The 17,257-nt window shown below is 44.2% G+C and overlaps 1 protein-coding gene across 2 annotated transcripts in view; it reads right to left on the bottom strand.

Annotated features, from left to right (window-relative positions):
- PDGFRB (platelet derived growth factor receptor beta) overlaps positions 1-17,257 on the bottom strand; it is a 73,703-nt gene that overhangs the window by 17,836 nt on the left and 38,610 nt on the right. For both annotated transcript variants that reach the window (XM_083594582.1, XM_083594581.1), the window contains exons 4-14: positions 16,647-16,913; positions 15,974-16,116; positions 14,771-14,945; positions 13,611-13,803; positions 12,206-12,321; positions 7,174-7,300; positions 5,634-5,839; positions 3,818-3,912; positions 2,678-2,810; positions 1,702-1,806; positions 961-1,071 (exon numbers count right to left, since the gene is read on the bottom strand). In XM_083594582.1, the coding sequence (XP_083450708.1) occupies positions 961-1,071; positions 1,702-1,806; positions 2,678-2,810; positions 3,818-3,912; positions 5,634-5,839; positions 7,174-7,300; positions 12,206-12,321; positions 13,611-13,803; positions 14,771-14,945; positions 15,974-16,116; positions 16,647-16,913 (1,671 nt within the window). The remainder of the gene's footprint in view (positions 1-960; positions 1,072-1,701; positions 1,807-2,677; positions 2,811-3,817; positions 3,913-5,633; positions 5,840-7,173; positions 7,301-12,205; positions 12,322-13,610; positions 13,804-14,770; positions 14,946-15,973; positions 16,117-16,646; positions 16,914-17,257) is intronic.

Below are 17,257 nucleotides of genomic sequence, written 5' to 3'. Positions count from 1 at the left end.
CCTGCTATTTGACCACACAGCACGGATCCCGTGCTAGGTTAGTGTGCGAACCAGGCCCTTTGTTACTCAAGGCTGCCTGTTTGCATTTACATTTCACACTTTCTGCTTTCATTTATTTAGATTAAGTAGAGGCATTTTCTGAGGAGTTGCATAGGTGTGTGCACAAGTTGTTGTGCGGACCTCCACTAGCACTGGTCCATGTTCATAAGTATGCAGGCTGGCTGGCCAAACAACTAATCATTTCTATAAGTGTCATGTATTAAATATCTGTGGGCACAAATGGGGCAGAGCATTCTCTAGGGGTGAGAATCTGGGACTGCCAAAAAGAAAGGCATGCAAGCATCTACTGGCAGCTGTAGCAGTTGATGGGTGTGCTACTTAGTGCTTTGAAAATGGGGAAAATGTGACAATGCTGTCATAAAGCTGCAACAGGAAGTGTGGAAGGACTACGCATTGTATCAAAATAACTGTTTTGCTTCCAGCTATTTGCTGCCTCTCCCCTACTGTGTCTAACTTGTCTTGTTGTGAGATCAGTCTCTATAGCACTAAAGGTCTAGAGAGAAAAAAGGAAAATGTGGTTTTGAAAATAATGGAATGATTAAAAGTATCAGGGCAAAATAACAATGGACCCATTAAAAATGCACAACGGGGGGCGGGGCGGAGGGGGGGGCTATCATTCTGGTGGGCAGTCTAAAATAAAAAGGTGGAGAGGGTGGGTGAACCAGTTCCATAACATGGAGGTTTGGATAGTGGCAGGGCAATTGGTCGGAAAACAACCACATGGAACAGCACTTTAGCTGATGGAACAGCAAAGCATGAGACCCTCCTGACTCTCCTTGCCCCAATGCAGGTTTGTTATTTTCTCAGGTTAAAATAAGATCTATTAATGATAAACGTTTCAATGTGCATGGAGGGGAAGAGAAAGGCAAGGGCACAAGAACACAGTCGTGACGCTGGTACCTCCTTTGGTGCAGGCTCCAAGCAGGTTGACAATGTTCAGATGAGGCCCAAGGTGACTCATGATCTTCAGTTCCGACATTAGTGCCTGCTTCTCACTGCTTCTGGCAGTAGCTGTAAGATGGGTGGATCAAATTATGAAATGCAGAACAGCAGCTTAGAAGTACAAGGGGGCGGGGAGTGCTCTAGACACATCCATCTTCAGAAAAATGTTAACATCGGATAGACACAGAGAGATGATCAGAAGTGGGAAGAAAGAGACAACAGGTGACAACAGGTAATGGGAAGCCTCCTCTGGATTATACACTTGAGGGCTGACAGCACAATCCTTTATTGTGACTACTCAGAAGTATTGGGTTCAAAAAAGATTACATCCAGGTGAGCATAGATTGCAGTATGATCCAGACATTACTCACCTCACCTGGCCACTACCAAAAAGTAGATTTCCATGTGGCTGTATTTCATACTGTGGACTGTTATATTGTGGCTACCACAAAAGCAAGCCACAAACCACAAGTGATTTCACATCACCTTGGATTCAGGAAATGGCTAAAGGTTACTATGTATTTTTTCTTTGGGGAAACAGTTTGCTTAATGGCATGCTTTTACGCGTGTCTCATGAGCAAGGCCAGTGAACACTGAAGACATAGGCAGATGATGGTGAAAATATATTAGAAAGACAAGGTGCATGGAAAGGGGGTGCGAACACTTGGCAGCAAGGGGGAGAGAAGATTCCAAACTCACACTTAAGCATTTTCACAGCAACTCTCATGGTAGACTGTGAGTGGCTCAGGCTGTGGGCTATTGCTTCCACCACACGCCCAAAGGCCCCGGAGCCCAGTGTGCGTCCTGCAGCAGGAAGATGAAGGCATATTCTCCATCAGGAACAACATAAGAAAACCATAACTTTAGGACTTTCCAGCTATTAACAGTAATGGGAGGAGTCCACAGAACAGCTGCATGGAAAATGTTCAGCTCTTTACTTGAACGATTGGACAGCATGAGTTATTCCACTGGGGAATGACTAAAGTTGGGAGTTATGATGTCTGGGCAAGAGATGGTTTCCGCATGACTGATAAGACTCCTGCACTAGTCACGCTTTCTTCTAAACAACATTGGATGCATTCTACTTGAGACCGCTAGGTGGGGAATTTATTGCAAATTCCACAGCATCTCATTCCTAGCTGCTTATCTCTTTACATATTCTCTGATTATGAGAATATGTGCCTAGTGGCCTCAGTATAATTGGGAACTGATCCCCATTAGTGTATTTGCTGATCACACCCCAGCCGCTATTGCATGGCGCTGCTTCCTCTTCTCTGCATGGCAGGAGTCTTTCTGTACTGCTCCTTTTAAGACAGGAGCAACTTGCAAATTAATGCTATTGCTGAACAAGTGTCGCAATAGCATGCCACAGCTTTCTGGTTCCCCCTAGTGGTGCATTGTTGACCTGGAAGTTGAGTTAGTGCTGCAGCTATTGAATTCTGCTATGGAAATTTGAAGTGCTTTTTCTGTGTACTACCCTCCAGTATCCAAATGCAGAGGACTGAAGAAGGTGGCTCTACGAGGGACTACAAAATTATTCCTCATCTCCTGTAGTATTGGAAGTTGTAGTCCAAGCAAGACATGGAGGTAGTAGTCCTGGAACAGATCTGCCCTTCTTCTGCTTAGTGGCACTAACCATTTAAGCATGAATCCTTTCCCATCCTCTTCCCCTCACCTAGCACAAGCTTGTCTCTGGGAACCTCCCAGCTGGAGTCATATGGAAGCTGCATGGGGTCCACATAGATATATTCATGTCCATCAGAGCTGACTGACTCAATCACCTTCCAGCGGATTTCATAGCGAGGCTTCTAAGGAAAGGGAAAGGAAGGTGTTAGAAAGGACTGTGCTGTGTTGGTATCCAAGAAGCCTGGCAAGATTAGGTGTCCATGTAGTTTTCAGTAAGCAAATCCACACATTTCCCCAATCTCCACATATCAAGACCTCTATCTGAGGGATGGTTTCTGCCTCTCCAGGAAGGCTAATCAAGTGAAGTGATGACATTATGAACACAATGACCACAGAATTATGCACACCTAATTCTTATTGAAATCAATGAGGCTTAAGTGGACACAGCCATCCTGAACTGTTCTATAGCTTTATCCACCTGCCCACCATGGAACAGCCACATGAAAGCAGCCACACTTCCATTGCTATTTATCATCTTATCAAAAGGAAGTGCTCCCCCAAATTTCCAAATGTCCATTAGGTTCCTGAAACCTTCCATTTTTACTAACTGGTGGGTTTTTTTGTTTTCTGTTTTTTAAAAAAATAAGTTGGCAATTCATAATGAGGGGAAATTGTTTTACAATCTGGAAAATATATTGTGTGTCTCTTACTAGCTCTGGTGAATAAGATTCTCCTACAGACGTTAGTGGATTTTCTGGGAATAATTCCTTATTTATATACCAGGCTTATTCTAGATGCGCATGCCTAAATCCTTGCCTACTGACAGTTCATAGTGGTAACTGAATTGCTTCAGCCTATCAACTATTACCACTGGATTCCTGAGGTTCCCTGTAGCTGAATAGCTAAAGCTTCATGGTTGCTCAGCCAACCAATCAAGGGCATAGGAACATAGAAAGCTGCCTTTCACCAAGTCAGACTATTAGTCCATCTGGTTCAATATTTTCTACACTGACTACCAGCTGATCTCTGGGGTTTGGGTCAGGAATCTGTCCCCTAGTCCTTCAGGCCCTTTTCCAAATTGTTGAACTCATTCTCTCAAAAAAGGCTTAACAGTAGGGAAATAATATCACTACCAGGCTCGCTATAGGACTTTTACTGAGACACAGAAAAGGGTCAAGCATGCTCTTACCTTTCGCCACACAGCAACGAGGATCACTAGGAAAATAAACATGAGCACCAGCAAGGCCAGGATAACTGAGATGATTATCACTTTAAAGGGCAAATCTGAAACATTAAATGTATACAGAAACATAAGGTCCCATTCTAATCAAGAGAATACCAAAACACATTTTATTTGCTTAGATGTATATTTTAAAGCCACTTTTCAGCTAGAAATGCTTACACTAAGAGAAATAAAAAGAATATGCCATTGTTTAAAAAACAAAAATGCACAAACACTGCCAGAGGCTCACCTCATATTAAAACCAGAAACAATCAGCAAATCTGTAAACCTTCCACACTCAACAGGGAAATGTCGAGAACTGAGTGGGCAGTGCAGGGACACTCAGGGACATTTGAAGGTGAGTCTTGTGTATGTGTGATTCTGAAGGTCATGGGTTGGAGTCAACTATCTTTTTACTCAACAGGCTTAAGTTAGTCATGGCCATTCATTTCAGTGGGTCTACTCTGAGTAAACATTAGTTGACTACAACCCCATAGATCCAAGGAAATGCCCAAACACGACTTTTATCAGTGTAAATTACCTGCTTGGAGCTATCCAAGGTCCTGCAACTCCTGACAAATACTATATATAATAGGAAGCCACCTCAGATATCTGTCATAATCTGTGGCATCCTACTCTGATCACAACAAAACACCATTATGGATATTATTTTAAAAAACAACAACATGAAAGAGAGGTGGAATGGGACTGCAGGTGCCTGACCTCTATGCATTCATAAAAAGGTCTGAAAAGGACCTCTGCCCTGCATGTACACCTGAGCATATACATCTCCAAGCCCTAAGTGGTTATTTTGCTTTTTTCCTCTCCATGCGTTGGTGCTTTTCTAAACAGACGTGTCTTCAAGAGCAAGAGGAATGTCTTGAGTGACTGACTCACCACCACATGCCAAAATCCCCATTTCTCAACACAGGCTGACATCTCTGCTACTTCTCATCAGTCTCTGCAGTAGTGTGGTATATTATCATTGAACATTAAGAATAACTGGGGTGTGGGCATGTGCCAAAACAATTGCATTGACTGTTTTGTCACATACTCAACTTCATTGCTCAGCTTGCATCGCTGGTCTCCTTCAGAGTTTTGTAAAGCAGCTCATATAGGGTTGTGGTGATCACACAACAAAGAAACCAAAGAAGCCATAGCTATATAGAGCCACAGAGAACAGCAAAGGATTGAGAAACACAATGCAATGTTGTAGTATGTTGCTGGTTGCTTTGCTGCCTTATCTAGTATGGGAAGGACGGTAGCTCCATGGCAGAGCTCATCCTTTGCATGCGAAAGGTCCCAGGTTCAATTCCTGGCATGTCCAGGCAGGGCTTGGAAAGGCTCCTGCCTGAAACCCCGGGGTGAGACTGTGAGTAAACAATGTTGAACTAAATGCACTATTTGCCTTTTATGGTTTGGGGCACACAGAGGATAAATGCAGTTAAAAGGAATGGTGGTGGCAAGCTTTGCAGGCACTGAACCCGTAGGAGAAGCAAGGCTATGCATTTATCACATTCATGCTTCCCTGTTCAGTATTTTCTCACTCACTTAACACCATCTGCTTTTGGAACTATGCCTCTTCATTTTCTCTTACTGTGCCTCTATAACTTGTGCTCCTGTGAATTAATTTAAACACTGCCATATAATTCTAGGAATATCAGAAGGGACATATGGCGTAAGTCGAGGACATGATGATGTTCCTACAATCCTACGCTGAAATAAACATTGCTGTGTGCGCACGCACACACACGAATTATACAAGACATGCTGTGGAACTCACTGTCTGGGACCAAGGTGATGTTCTGAGTATCTGTGCCCAAGAGGTTTTGAGTAGCACAACTGAGGAAGACCGGCTCATCTACTCTGTGGAAGTGCAGCTTGCTTGTCACGATGTAAATCCTCATATCATCTCGGTAGGTGGTGTTTGTTTCCAGAACCATCTCTTCAGAGGCATTCACCAGGGATTTGGTGGCTTCTGCATCACACCTGTTGTTGAAGATAATCAGCCAATGGAAGACAGCCCAGCTTCTTCAGATGTTTGATTCATTCACGCTCCATTTGAACTGCTGCAACCCAGTCCTGTGCCTGCTTACTTAAAAGTAAGTTTGTACAGGATTGTATGCTAGGTCTAGTTGGAGACATTCAGTGCAACATCGAGTATGACCCTGAAAGCACATGATTCAGCCCCCTTGCTGAAGCTGCATCTGGTCAGTGATCACCTTGGAACCCCATGAGCACCACCATGAGTTCCATGAGGGAAGGAAAGCAGGATATTAACGCAATACAACATTTTAATTGGGGTTGATCTGCAAGCTGAAGAGGCCTGAGACCATCTTGGCCAGGGGTCGGCAACCTGCGGCTCATGGGCCACAAGCGGCCCACAGGGGTCATTTAAATGGCCCCCGAGCTGCCCGCTCAGTGAGTCCCCGAGCGCTGTGCTAAACCGGCGCAGCATGGAGTGGGGACTCACTTCCGAGACGCCGGAGACTGTGTCTGTGCAGACGCGATCTAGCCCATGGAGCGATCTCCATGGGAGTGAACCAGCCCAGGTGAGGTAAACCTTGCTGACCCCTGATCTTGGCGGTGAGTCACAGAAAACCTGCTCCCTGCCTTGCAGGCCTTTTCCACCTGGCCTCGACTGACTCCAGCTACAAAAGCTGAGGCTGCTGAACAGACTCTTGGATGGGGTATTGTTTGAGGGTTTTATGGGGGTGTTGTTGCTGCTATTATTGACATTTTTTGTATCTATATTTTAAATCTTACGATTTATGTGGAAATTGTTCGGTTTGGTTGTATACTTTTTGATGTTTTATTTATTGTTTATTACTACTTTTGTTACATTGTAATTATGTACTTTCCCCCTTGTTGTAAGCCTCCTTGAACATGGTTTGAACTACGGAAAGGCAGCATACAAATAAAATTATGTATGTATGTAATTCAAGTTCAAAATGTTGGCAGTGCTGAAACTGTGAAAATAGTTATATGAAAAGAATGGTCACTGGAAGCTATTAATCCTTTTAATAGGGGAGTCAGGTGTTGTAGCCAAAACTGATAAAGGAGAGAGAGCTGCCTGGAGCACTGAAAAGGAGGAGTATTCCATCCAAACAGGAGGTGAGGAAATATTGCAACATTCTGTTGCCGACCCCATCTGCCATGCACTTATTTCAATCCTTTGATGAGTAGCATGCCTATTGGAACCCATTCTCTGTGTTACACAGTTATTGATACTCCTATTCCATCATATTTTAATTCCATCCCATGCTACTGGAAGTCCCAAGCACAAATGTACCAAACAGGCCCTTCAGAAGTGATCTCCTTACCATTTGGCATTATTGCAGGTATACCAGACAACCTCTGGCTGGGGCATTCCTTCTGTGATGCAGGTCACTGTTTGCTCCCCACTGGTCGTGTTGCTGTCCTCTCTCAAATGGGTCACCTTTGCTGGTACTGGTTATATTGGAGGAAAGAACACAAGAGAAAAAGGAGCTGCTTAAAAGGTAGGAAGGAGGTGGTTGGAATAAACAATTCTCAGAAAACAGACCCCCACCTCTCCCACCCGAAAGAAACATTTGTATTACAAATGATACTATTATTGATAAATACCCAGAATCAGAAACATAGTAGTCGAATTTGAGTCCGTAATTTTGATGGTGTATATATAAACATTCCATTTCCTGATTTCCCATCCTAATAATCAGGGCATTTACATGTGTGCTGAATTTCAGGGCTCAAACTCAATGAAAACCGCCCTAACAATTGTGATGCTCTTGTGAGTTAACTGGTTACAGAGAAATCCTGTGCTTTTGCTGCACTGTAGGTTGCTAATGCTGGTGTGTGTGTCAATATATAGTTGTGATCCTGTGCACTTTCAGAGAGAACAAACAGAGCAGCACCCATCATAGGACATTTGTGACCTTCCAGCTGCCCAACCCATGAATCTAGTCATATACACCAAGGCTTAGGAGCCACCAGATGGAACTGTTGCCCTGTACACCATGCAGGTTTAACACAGGTTTAGATCCCAGGTTCAAAGCCTACATGTGATCATGTGGTAGAGCAGGATGGGAGGTCAGAGGCTAGAACAGCAAAGCACCATAGCCAATCAGAGGAAGTAATTCCATGGGCTGACTTGTGGATGCTTGTCATCCTTCCCACCTCCTTGATCCTATTCACCCACATGTGGTTTTCCATTGTCTGCTGCTTATTGCGCCGGCAGATCTTGTTATGCATCTGCCCCTCCAGCCTTCATTTCAGGCTAGATCTACACCAGGGGTCAGGAACCTAAGGCCCATGGGCCGGAAGCAGCCTCTGGAGGTCGTTTGACCGGCCCACAAGCTGTCCCCGAACTTAGTTGCCCTCTTGCACGCTGCGCTAAACTGGCACAGCACGGCATGGGGACTCGCTTCTGCTGCACCGGAAATTGCGTCTGCGCAGATGCAGATGCCAAAAATCGCAGGCGCACATGCAATCCGGCCCACAGAGGGATATCCATGGGACTGATCTGGCCCAGGCAAGATAAACCTTGCTGACCTCTGAGTTCTACACACCTATTTTAAAAAATGCTCTGAAAACAATCTGCAAAAAAAACAAAGAAAAAAACATTGTAAAGCTCACAATTGAAAATATCATTGAGTTGCAATTTCAGCTCTACAGCGCCATCCAGTGCCACAGTGTTTAAAGTATTTATAATGCTGTATTTTTACTAATGTAGCAATCTTCACACAGTCCGATTGTATAGTTCACCAGAGAGATGGTGAGATACCAGGATGCTGTCCTCTTGCTAGAGAACATAAGACCAGCCTGCTGGATGAGGCCAATGGCTCATATAGTCCAGCATCCTGTTCTCACAGTGGCCAACTAAATGCCCATGGAAACCTGCGAGCAGCCTGTCCACATGCCATTTCCAGCAACTGGTATTCAGAGGCATAATGCCTCTGACAATGAAGGTAGAACATAGGCATTGTGGCTAGTAGCCTTGTCCTCCATGAATTTGTCTAATCTTCTTTTAAAGCCATCCAGGTTGGTGGCCATCACTGCCTCCTGGGAGAGTTCCATAGTTGAACTATGTGCTGTGTGAAGAAGTACTTTCTTCTGTTTGTCCTGAAACTGCCAGCATTCGGCTTCATTGCATGTCCTTGAGTTCTATTATGAGAGAGGGAGGGGGGGAAATTCTCTATCCACTTTCTCCATGCAATGCATCACTTAATAAACTTCTGTCGTGTCACCTCTGACTCACCTGTTCTCTAAACCAAAAAGTCCCAAATGCTACAATCTTTTCTCATAGGAGTGCTGCTCCATCCCTTTCATCATTTTGGTTGCCCTTTGCTGAACCGTTTTCGAATCCTACCTACAACATATTTTGTTTTTTGAGGTGAGGCAGCCAGAACGGTACACGGTAATTCCAAATGCAATCACACCATAGATTTGTATAATGGCATTATGATATCTGCAGCTTTATTTTCAATTCCTTTCCTAAAGACCCTGAGCAAGGAATTTGCCCTTTTCACAGCTGCCACACACTGGCTTGACATCTTCATTGAGCTATCTACTATGACTTCTTGTCCTTGGTCAGTCACTGCCCATTTAGATTCTATGAGCAAATTTGTGAAATTAAGATTTTTCGCTCCAACATGCATCACTTCATACTTGCTTAATGCTGAATTCCATTTGCCATTTTAACACCTTTTCACTCAGTTTGGAGAGGTCCTTTTGGAGCTCTTCACAATCTTTTTGTTTTAATGACCACGAACCATTTAGTATCATCAGCAAACCTGGCCACCTCATTGCTCACCCCTATCCCCAGATCATTTATAACAAGTTAAAAAGCACAGGTCCCAATACTGATCTTTAGGGGACTCAACTTTCTACATCTCTCCATTCAGAAGCTGAATACGATGCATAACCTGAGCTCTGGTGGGATGTGGTAGTGTTTAATGCTTTAGGCTAGGAATGAAGAACTTGTGGCATTCAATATGTTGTTGCTGAACTCCTGCTCCCGTTAGCAGTGGGCAGGAATGATAGAAGTTACAGTCCTCTCAGGAACATCTGGAGGGCCAAAAGTGCTTCATTCCTGCCACTAGCAGCTCCATTGTGAAGGTGGGTACAGGTGTGTGGGGAGGGAAATCCCTTTCCGCTTTGCGTTATTATCACACAGAAACAGTTGTCAAACAAGCAAATTTTTATTGAACAGCCACAGTGGGAGAATAGGTTCAGAAATGGGCACATGGGGTTCCCAACTTTCTTGTTCCAGCAGGGCTCCTATGCCTTTGAAAGCTGCATGACACACAATAGAGTACCGGGAACATATTTCGCTGTTACTGCATCCGCAATCTAGAGTGTGACTGCACCTGCTACATGGCTGTCTGTGAAGCAGCTTGCACAGGTACAGGAACACTGTGAAAGCAAATGGTGGTGATCCCATGTGGAAACAATTGCATTCACTCTGGCAGCTGTTGTTGTGGCAGGTCTTGCTGCAGGCCTCGATCACAGCCCACATTCTGCTGGACTTGGAACCAGACTTGCATCTGCACCTGTTGGAGGGTTACCTTGGAAAGAGAGACACAGGGGCAGTGATGAGTAATGGTCAATAGCTATGTTGTTCCGGTGCCCAGATGCTCAGCAGGTGGTTGTGAGCAAGTGATGAAAACAGGATGCTTTAACCTTAGTGCTCTTCCACATCCCGTGCCTCAGACCCGCCCGTCCCCCCCAGCCTGGAGATGCCTGACAACTGCATTCAGAGACTTATCTGTCAATGGTCACAGAAACAAAACTCACCTATCCCATGTAGGGGAGCTGTAGTGGAATTCTGGCTGCTGCTGCTACTGTTTATTCCTCTTCATGGGCCAAGTCCTGATCCTGCAAAGAAAAAGAGGCCATGTGTTTTTGGCCAGAAGCAGCTGCCGCGGTGGTTGAAATGAGTGCTTGGTTTTCTCCAGCAGCAATAGCTGTGCTTTCTGCTGCCTTCAAGATGTCTGGTGTAGTTCTTCCTCCCTATTTATGCTGTGTGCCCTGTGTGGGATAAATTTGTGCTATCTGCTGAGCAGTGGCAATGGGTGAGGTGAGGTGGAGCCACTCTCCCAACACTGCTTATCTGAGATAGTGGAGAGATTAGGACCATGCTGGCACTGGTGGGACTGCTACCAGCATTCCATTACTTCCACCAGGACATCCATATGGCCCTAACCTCACTGTCATCTTGACTTGTCATAGGCCTGCCCAGATATGCTGCAGTAATGCTGGCACTGCAGGTATGGCTCCACAGCTCGATCCCACTATATATGTCTCTATACTGCTGCTGGGAAGGGTTGTTTACCAATATGAAGTTTCCAACATTGTGAGGAATTGGGAACATGGAAGGTATGTCATGTCATGTCATGTCATGTCATGTGCAGAATTCGTACTTTGAGGCATGGACTTCCCCTTCCTTGCTTACCTGTGTGGAGAACTTTGTCCTTGCATCCTCTGTCGCAGGAGTGAAGCAGAGTTTCCCATGGGGTGTTTGTCTCTGAAGTCCCGAGGCGAAGTTATCTGCAAGGGTTTTTGCTCTCTATTGATCCAGCAAAGCAATTCTTATGGACTTAGCAAGCACACCGTGAAAGAGAGAGCAGAATGAGAGGGCCAAGAGAGAGTGGCCTGGACTTACCTATGAAAACATTCTAGAATGCTTGGCCTGCCATGTTAAAAAGCACCTGCCACATGGACAGGCCCATTCATGTGCAACACTCACACAGTACTGCCATATTGCAAGCATGCTAAAACTCCACATGTATGGATGCCACATGTGGTGGCAGAGTAAATGCCAGAATAAACATGAGAACAGATGTAACTTTTGCATGAAAAATGTACCACAGTTTCTGAGTGCTTAATACAGTACAGCAAAGTGGTCAGAGACCTGACGAAACATGAACAGCCTGACAAAGTATGTTTTCCTTTCCTAAGCTCTGCGAATAGAAACCTGCATTCCGTTAATCCTCCAGTTTTGCATGTGAGTCTTTGGCAAGGTCTGCAGTGCAGTGGGAGGGAGCCAGGGATGTGAAATATGCACCACTCTGATTTTATTGGTGCGCCTCTGTCATCAATGCTGTTCCCTACAATTGGTTTTTGTTTGTTTACTGATCTATGGCTTTGTTTGTATTTGTACTTCAAAACAATAAAGCATATTTGCAAAAAGAAAAGAAAAGAAAAGAGACTCATTTGTTCAGTGGTACAGAAGTGAGTGCACTGTCAATCCCTTTGCCAGTGGGACAATGCTTGTTCCCTGCCCTTGACATTTGTGTTGCTTTTGTTTAAATGAGCTGGGTTGATAAATAATTTCCTAGTGCAAGATAAATTTTTGCAAAGAAATCTGCTCACCATTAATCTGTAAGGTGAAGGAGAGCTCTTTCAAGTCATCTTCATGGAATGCTCGGACAGTATATAAACCTCCCTCACTCTGTTTCACCCTCACAAGGGTTAGAGTAGTATGGTACCTGGAGGAATTAGAACCTTATGTAAATTAAGATGCTGGAGCAGATGATCAGCTCATGTAGAAGCACGAAACCTGCTACAGTTAAAGTGGCATTTCTGCCAAGTCCCTTCAATCAAACTAAACTGGAGAAACTAAACTGGAGAAACTAAATTGGTGGAATTATTGGAGCAAATCAGAAAATTGCCCATCATGGGCTAAAAGAGACTTTTTTCTTTCTTTCAAGGCAGGAATTTCCCCCCAACTATACGCAGAAAAGGAAAGCCACAGTGCTTTCGAAGCACACTGTAGTCACAGTACTTGCTCTGTCATCTCTTTCCCATCCTGGCTTGTTCATGCAGGCTGGCAGGGTGTGTGTGACCATGTGGATCCAGGCAATGGTTAATGCATCTTTGTATGAGGAGATGGTCCCTGCCACTTTGAAGGAAAACATGATCCCTGGAGTCTGAGGTAACTGACAACTACTGATTGGTCACTAAGATCCTCTTTTTGGGCAAGGTGCTCAAGAGGGGAGTGGTGGTTCAGCTGCAGGAACTTTTGGAGGAAATTGATTATTTGGACACATTCCAATCTGGGTTCAGGCCAGGTTTTGGGCCAGAAAATCACCTTGGTTGCTATGATGGCTGCCATTTTCTCTGAACAAGATTGCTAGTGTATGAGTGATGGTGGCACCCACCCAGAAAATGTCACAGTTCATGTACCATCTGAAGCTGGTGATAGGCACTCTGCCACAGAGGAGACTTGGGCCTCCATGTGCAAACGTACTCCCAGTGCCCTCAACAGCATACCTATTCCTTCAGAAGCAGTGCAACCCCTTCTAGAAAAGACGAAATGCCCAGTTCCTGGACCTAGGAACCACTCAGACACAGTGTCTCTGCTTTTAACAGGATTCATTTTATGAACCCTCATTCACTGCATCCAGGCAGGCACTGGTTCAGCTTGGGCACAGCCTTAATGGAGACTCACAGCTGGGTGTGATCAGGATTGTGTGCCCCAGATGACTACTCCCAACAGCTTCATATAGATGCTAAGTAGCATCAGGGATAAAATAGTGCCTTGTGGCACCCTGCGGCTATGTTGCTAGGGTGTGGCATAGACTCCCAATACCATTCTTTGAGACTAGTCTTGCAGGTAGGAGCAGAACCACAACAGATCAGTGCCTTCAACTCACAGAGATGTTCTTGGAGGATGCAGTGGTGGACAGCATTAACAGCCACTGAAAGATCCAGAAGGAGCAACCAGGGTCACACTCCCTGGCTGATTTTGCCAGCTCACCTGACAGCAGACACTTACTTGGTTTCTGAGGAATTCCTGGTGCTGATGGCAAATTCACTGTTGCTCTCTGAAGTCAGGGGCTGATTATTCTGAAGCCAAACGATGGTTGGGCTTGGATACGCCTCAATCAGCACATGGAAGGTGTGGCTTTTGTGCAGTTCAGCAGACACTGTGTCATTCAGAATAGTGTGGAAGGTCACAAAGCCATGCTCTAGATAAGAAAAAGTGGGAGAGAGAATGCACAGGTAAGCAGAGTGGCTTTGACTTTGCCATCTTTCCAGCTTCCTCTTTCAGATCTATGTGTTCTGCAGTTTGAACAGCTGAACAGAAAGCAAAGTGACTGAGTGGGTAGGAAGGAAATGGGATCAAGTTGAGAGATTGGAGGAAAACAGAGTGACCAGTGGGGAGCAAGGGGAGAATGTAGAGTGTCACAAGGGGAAAAGAGAAAGAACAGAGTCTCCAAGGCAGTGCATGTGCACACATGTTGGATCCAGTAAAACGGATGGTTTTAATATTGCACTTCTTTCATGGGTTACCAACATCCCACCATCAAGTCACGGCTCACATCTGTTCCTTAATGGAAACAACTACAAAATCACAGATCTGACACTTTCCAATGCTGCAAAAACATGAATCTAAGGCATGGATCCTTAGGGATCCTTGTAATTTTTACAATTCCTCCCAAAATCACCATCAAAACATAGATCACCTTTGTGTACATAGGTGTGTTTGTGGCTTCTTGGTGGTTTTGTTGTCATTTAGTATAAAAACCATGAATACATGTGAGGCTCTGTGTTTTAGAACAATGCTTTTGCGCTCCTCAGAAACACCAGATCTGTGATTTTAACAGCTCCCCAGTGCAAGCTTTTGGGGGAACCCACTGAAAATTATACAGTCAAGAGGATCTACTTTAATTCTACTGGATATCCAGACCCCATGGAAAAGTGTTCATGTTTTATGCTTTTCTGTCTGTTGATGTATGACCTGGCTGAAAAGGGAAATAAGTGACTAGAGGGAGAGGTGCCCACAGGCCCCACAAAGGTTGGCAACTCCTTTGCAAGATAATAGTTCTGTAAAATAATCAAAGCTCAAAAGGGGAAAAAAAAGGTTCATAGAGTCAGTTCAACACCATCTAATTACATTTCACCAGGCTGATGGAATTTTATATACAAACATACCAATCACTCTGATAAAGATGCTTTGTGTTTCTTTTTGCCCATGATATGTGTCAGTGGCCTCACAGATATAATCTCCTTCATCCTCCAGCTCTGCATTGTGGATGGTTAAGGTGGTACTCGTATCGCGACTGCCCCTTGTTCCAACATCGGTCCATGGTTTTACCTCCTTGCCTACCTGCAGAAGAATGGCAAAAAGATTACATGATGTAAATCGCGCTTAGCATTACAGGAGTTTTTTGAAGTGTGTCGAAGGGTTTGTTGAACCCACGTAGCCATGCTCAAATGATTGAAGGTAAGAGCATAAGAACGTGAGATAAGCCTGTTGGATCAGGCCAATCGCCCATTTAGTCCATCATCCTGTTCTCACAGTGGATGACCAGGTGCCTATGCAAAGCCTGAAAGCTGGGTAATGCCCCTTGAAGTAGAGGTACAGCATAACAATCATGACTACTAGCTACTGATATATAGGTAAAGGAGCCTCTATAGGAGTCATTCAGGGATGTGCAAATTACTTCTCTGCTGTTCATATGGCACTTGCATTTGGCATCTATTTTCCATCTAACAAATCAACACATCTGATGTTGAAAGGCCCTTAGAAGAAAGTGTGCTAATACATAAGTAATAAGGCAGCTTGGTATGCTTTCCCCCATTCTTCTACTCAAGCAGCAGATTGTGTTCACTCTTTTATTTATAATTTATTTTTAATAGGAGTATTTATATACTACCATCTCATAAAGTAACAAGGCAGTGAACAGCAATGGAGGGCACTTCATTAATGAATTCATTAATATTTCCATCCTATCCTAGGTGCTCATGGAGTATTCGGTCATCAAATGATTAAATAATATTTATATGTTACCCTGTAACCACGTTCCCAGGGCATTTTACCACAAAAATCAAGCAAGTTAATGGTGCGATCTTGCGCATGCCTGCTCAGAACAGACTTACTCCCAGGTAAGTGTGCATAAGTATGCAGTCCCAAAATAATTCCTGATTGTGGGAGGGAGCATCCACATTTGGCTTTGTAGCCCAGTTATTACACTCAAACAATTGCCTCTCTGCTGTAATGACTGCCCACCCTTCTACAGAGAAGACAACATGGCAATTAGTCCATCACTTGTGTTATGTCCAGTCTGGATGAGAAGACAAAACAAACCTCCTCTCCCTCCCAGCCACTCCCCCCCCCCCTGGCCATTTACTTACCTTCTGACCAGGATAACTCCAAGTATAATTGACCAGATCAATGCCTCTCACTGCACAAGTCACACTGATATTTTCCCCTTGTTTCAAAATAGTTTGCACAGCACTGACAGTGACATTGATGACGGAGGTAGGAGAAGATGAAACTATAAAAGGGGGAATTTCAAATTAGTATGAAAAGAAGCCAAAATTACAGGAGGACAGATTCACGTGACTGAAAATGCACATGGGGTGTGCACCAAGTTCATATTGCTGGCTTTGTGGTTGTTGTATGATTATTCCTTTGCACATTGAGTTTAATTTTCTCCCCATGAAGATGTGAGTAATCCTGCTGCCACCTCTCCCCTCAAAAAATAAACCTCAGCATAGGCTGAAGAATAAATATGGCAACACAATGGAGTAATACATCAGGCAACTGTTCCACGTGTAAAGCACACTGAACACTCTGTGAACATGGCTAATTTTAATTGAGCAGGTCCACTTCCAGAAGGTTGTCTTGCACTTTGGGCAGGAGGGTGGACTGGCTTCATCTGCTACAGGTTGTTTGATGGGTAAGACTCAATACCAAAACACAAAATTAGGCTGCTGTATTTCAGTACAGAAAGACCATAACTTTTAACTGAAGAGCAACTCCTTTGCCCACATTAGATGAGGAAAGTATTATGAAAAGGTTCACCTTGGATGCTGTACACATAAAATGTTTCAGAGTCAAACTCCTGCTCGTCTAATGTTGCCCTGCAGATGTAGGACGTGTCTTCAAAGTACCCTTTGAAGCCTTGTTGTGCAAAATAAGTGCTAGGGATTGGGTCATCGATCTTCTTTTCATAAAGGGTCACTCTTGTGTTGGGGTCTGTCACACGGCATGGGATAATGTCTTCACCATGGCCTGTGGTGAAAACAAATGTGTCCTCTTGGCTGCTAGGTACGAATGGCAAAGAGGGGTCTATAGGGAGAAGAAGGTGGAGAGAAACCAATCAATTATGCAATGGCACAGATAATGTTCAGTAGCAATAATAAAAAAGATGAATTCCTGGCATAAGACATTTGTAAACTGAACGATGAATAATAATAATAATTTATTATTTATATCCCACCCATCTGGCTGGGTTTCCCCAGCCACTCTGGGAGGCTTCCAAATGAATATTAAAATATTATTAATATTAAAAACAATATAGAATAAGGATGAATTGGAAGAGACTCAGCATCAGGTTTAGTGTTATTGGAATACTACAGTCCTATTTTCTTTCTAGCTTGGACAAAGCAGCGTTTCCCTCTTGTCAGACTGGA

This window comes from Podarcis filfolensis (genome assembly GCF_964270895.1).
Source record: "Podarcis filfolensis genome assembly, chromosome: 2".
Taxonomy (NCBI): Eukaryota; Metazoa; Chordata; class Lepidosauria; order Squamata; family Lacertidae; genus Podarcis; species Podarcis filfolensis.
Note: the sequence above shows the minus strand (reverse complement) of the source record. Positions and strands in the feature narration are given on the sequence as shown.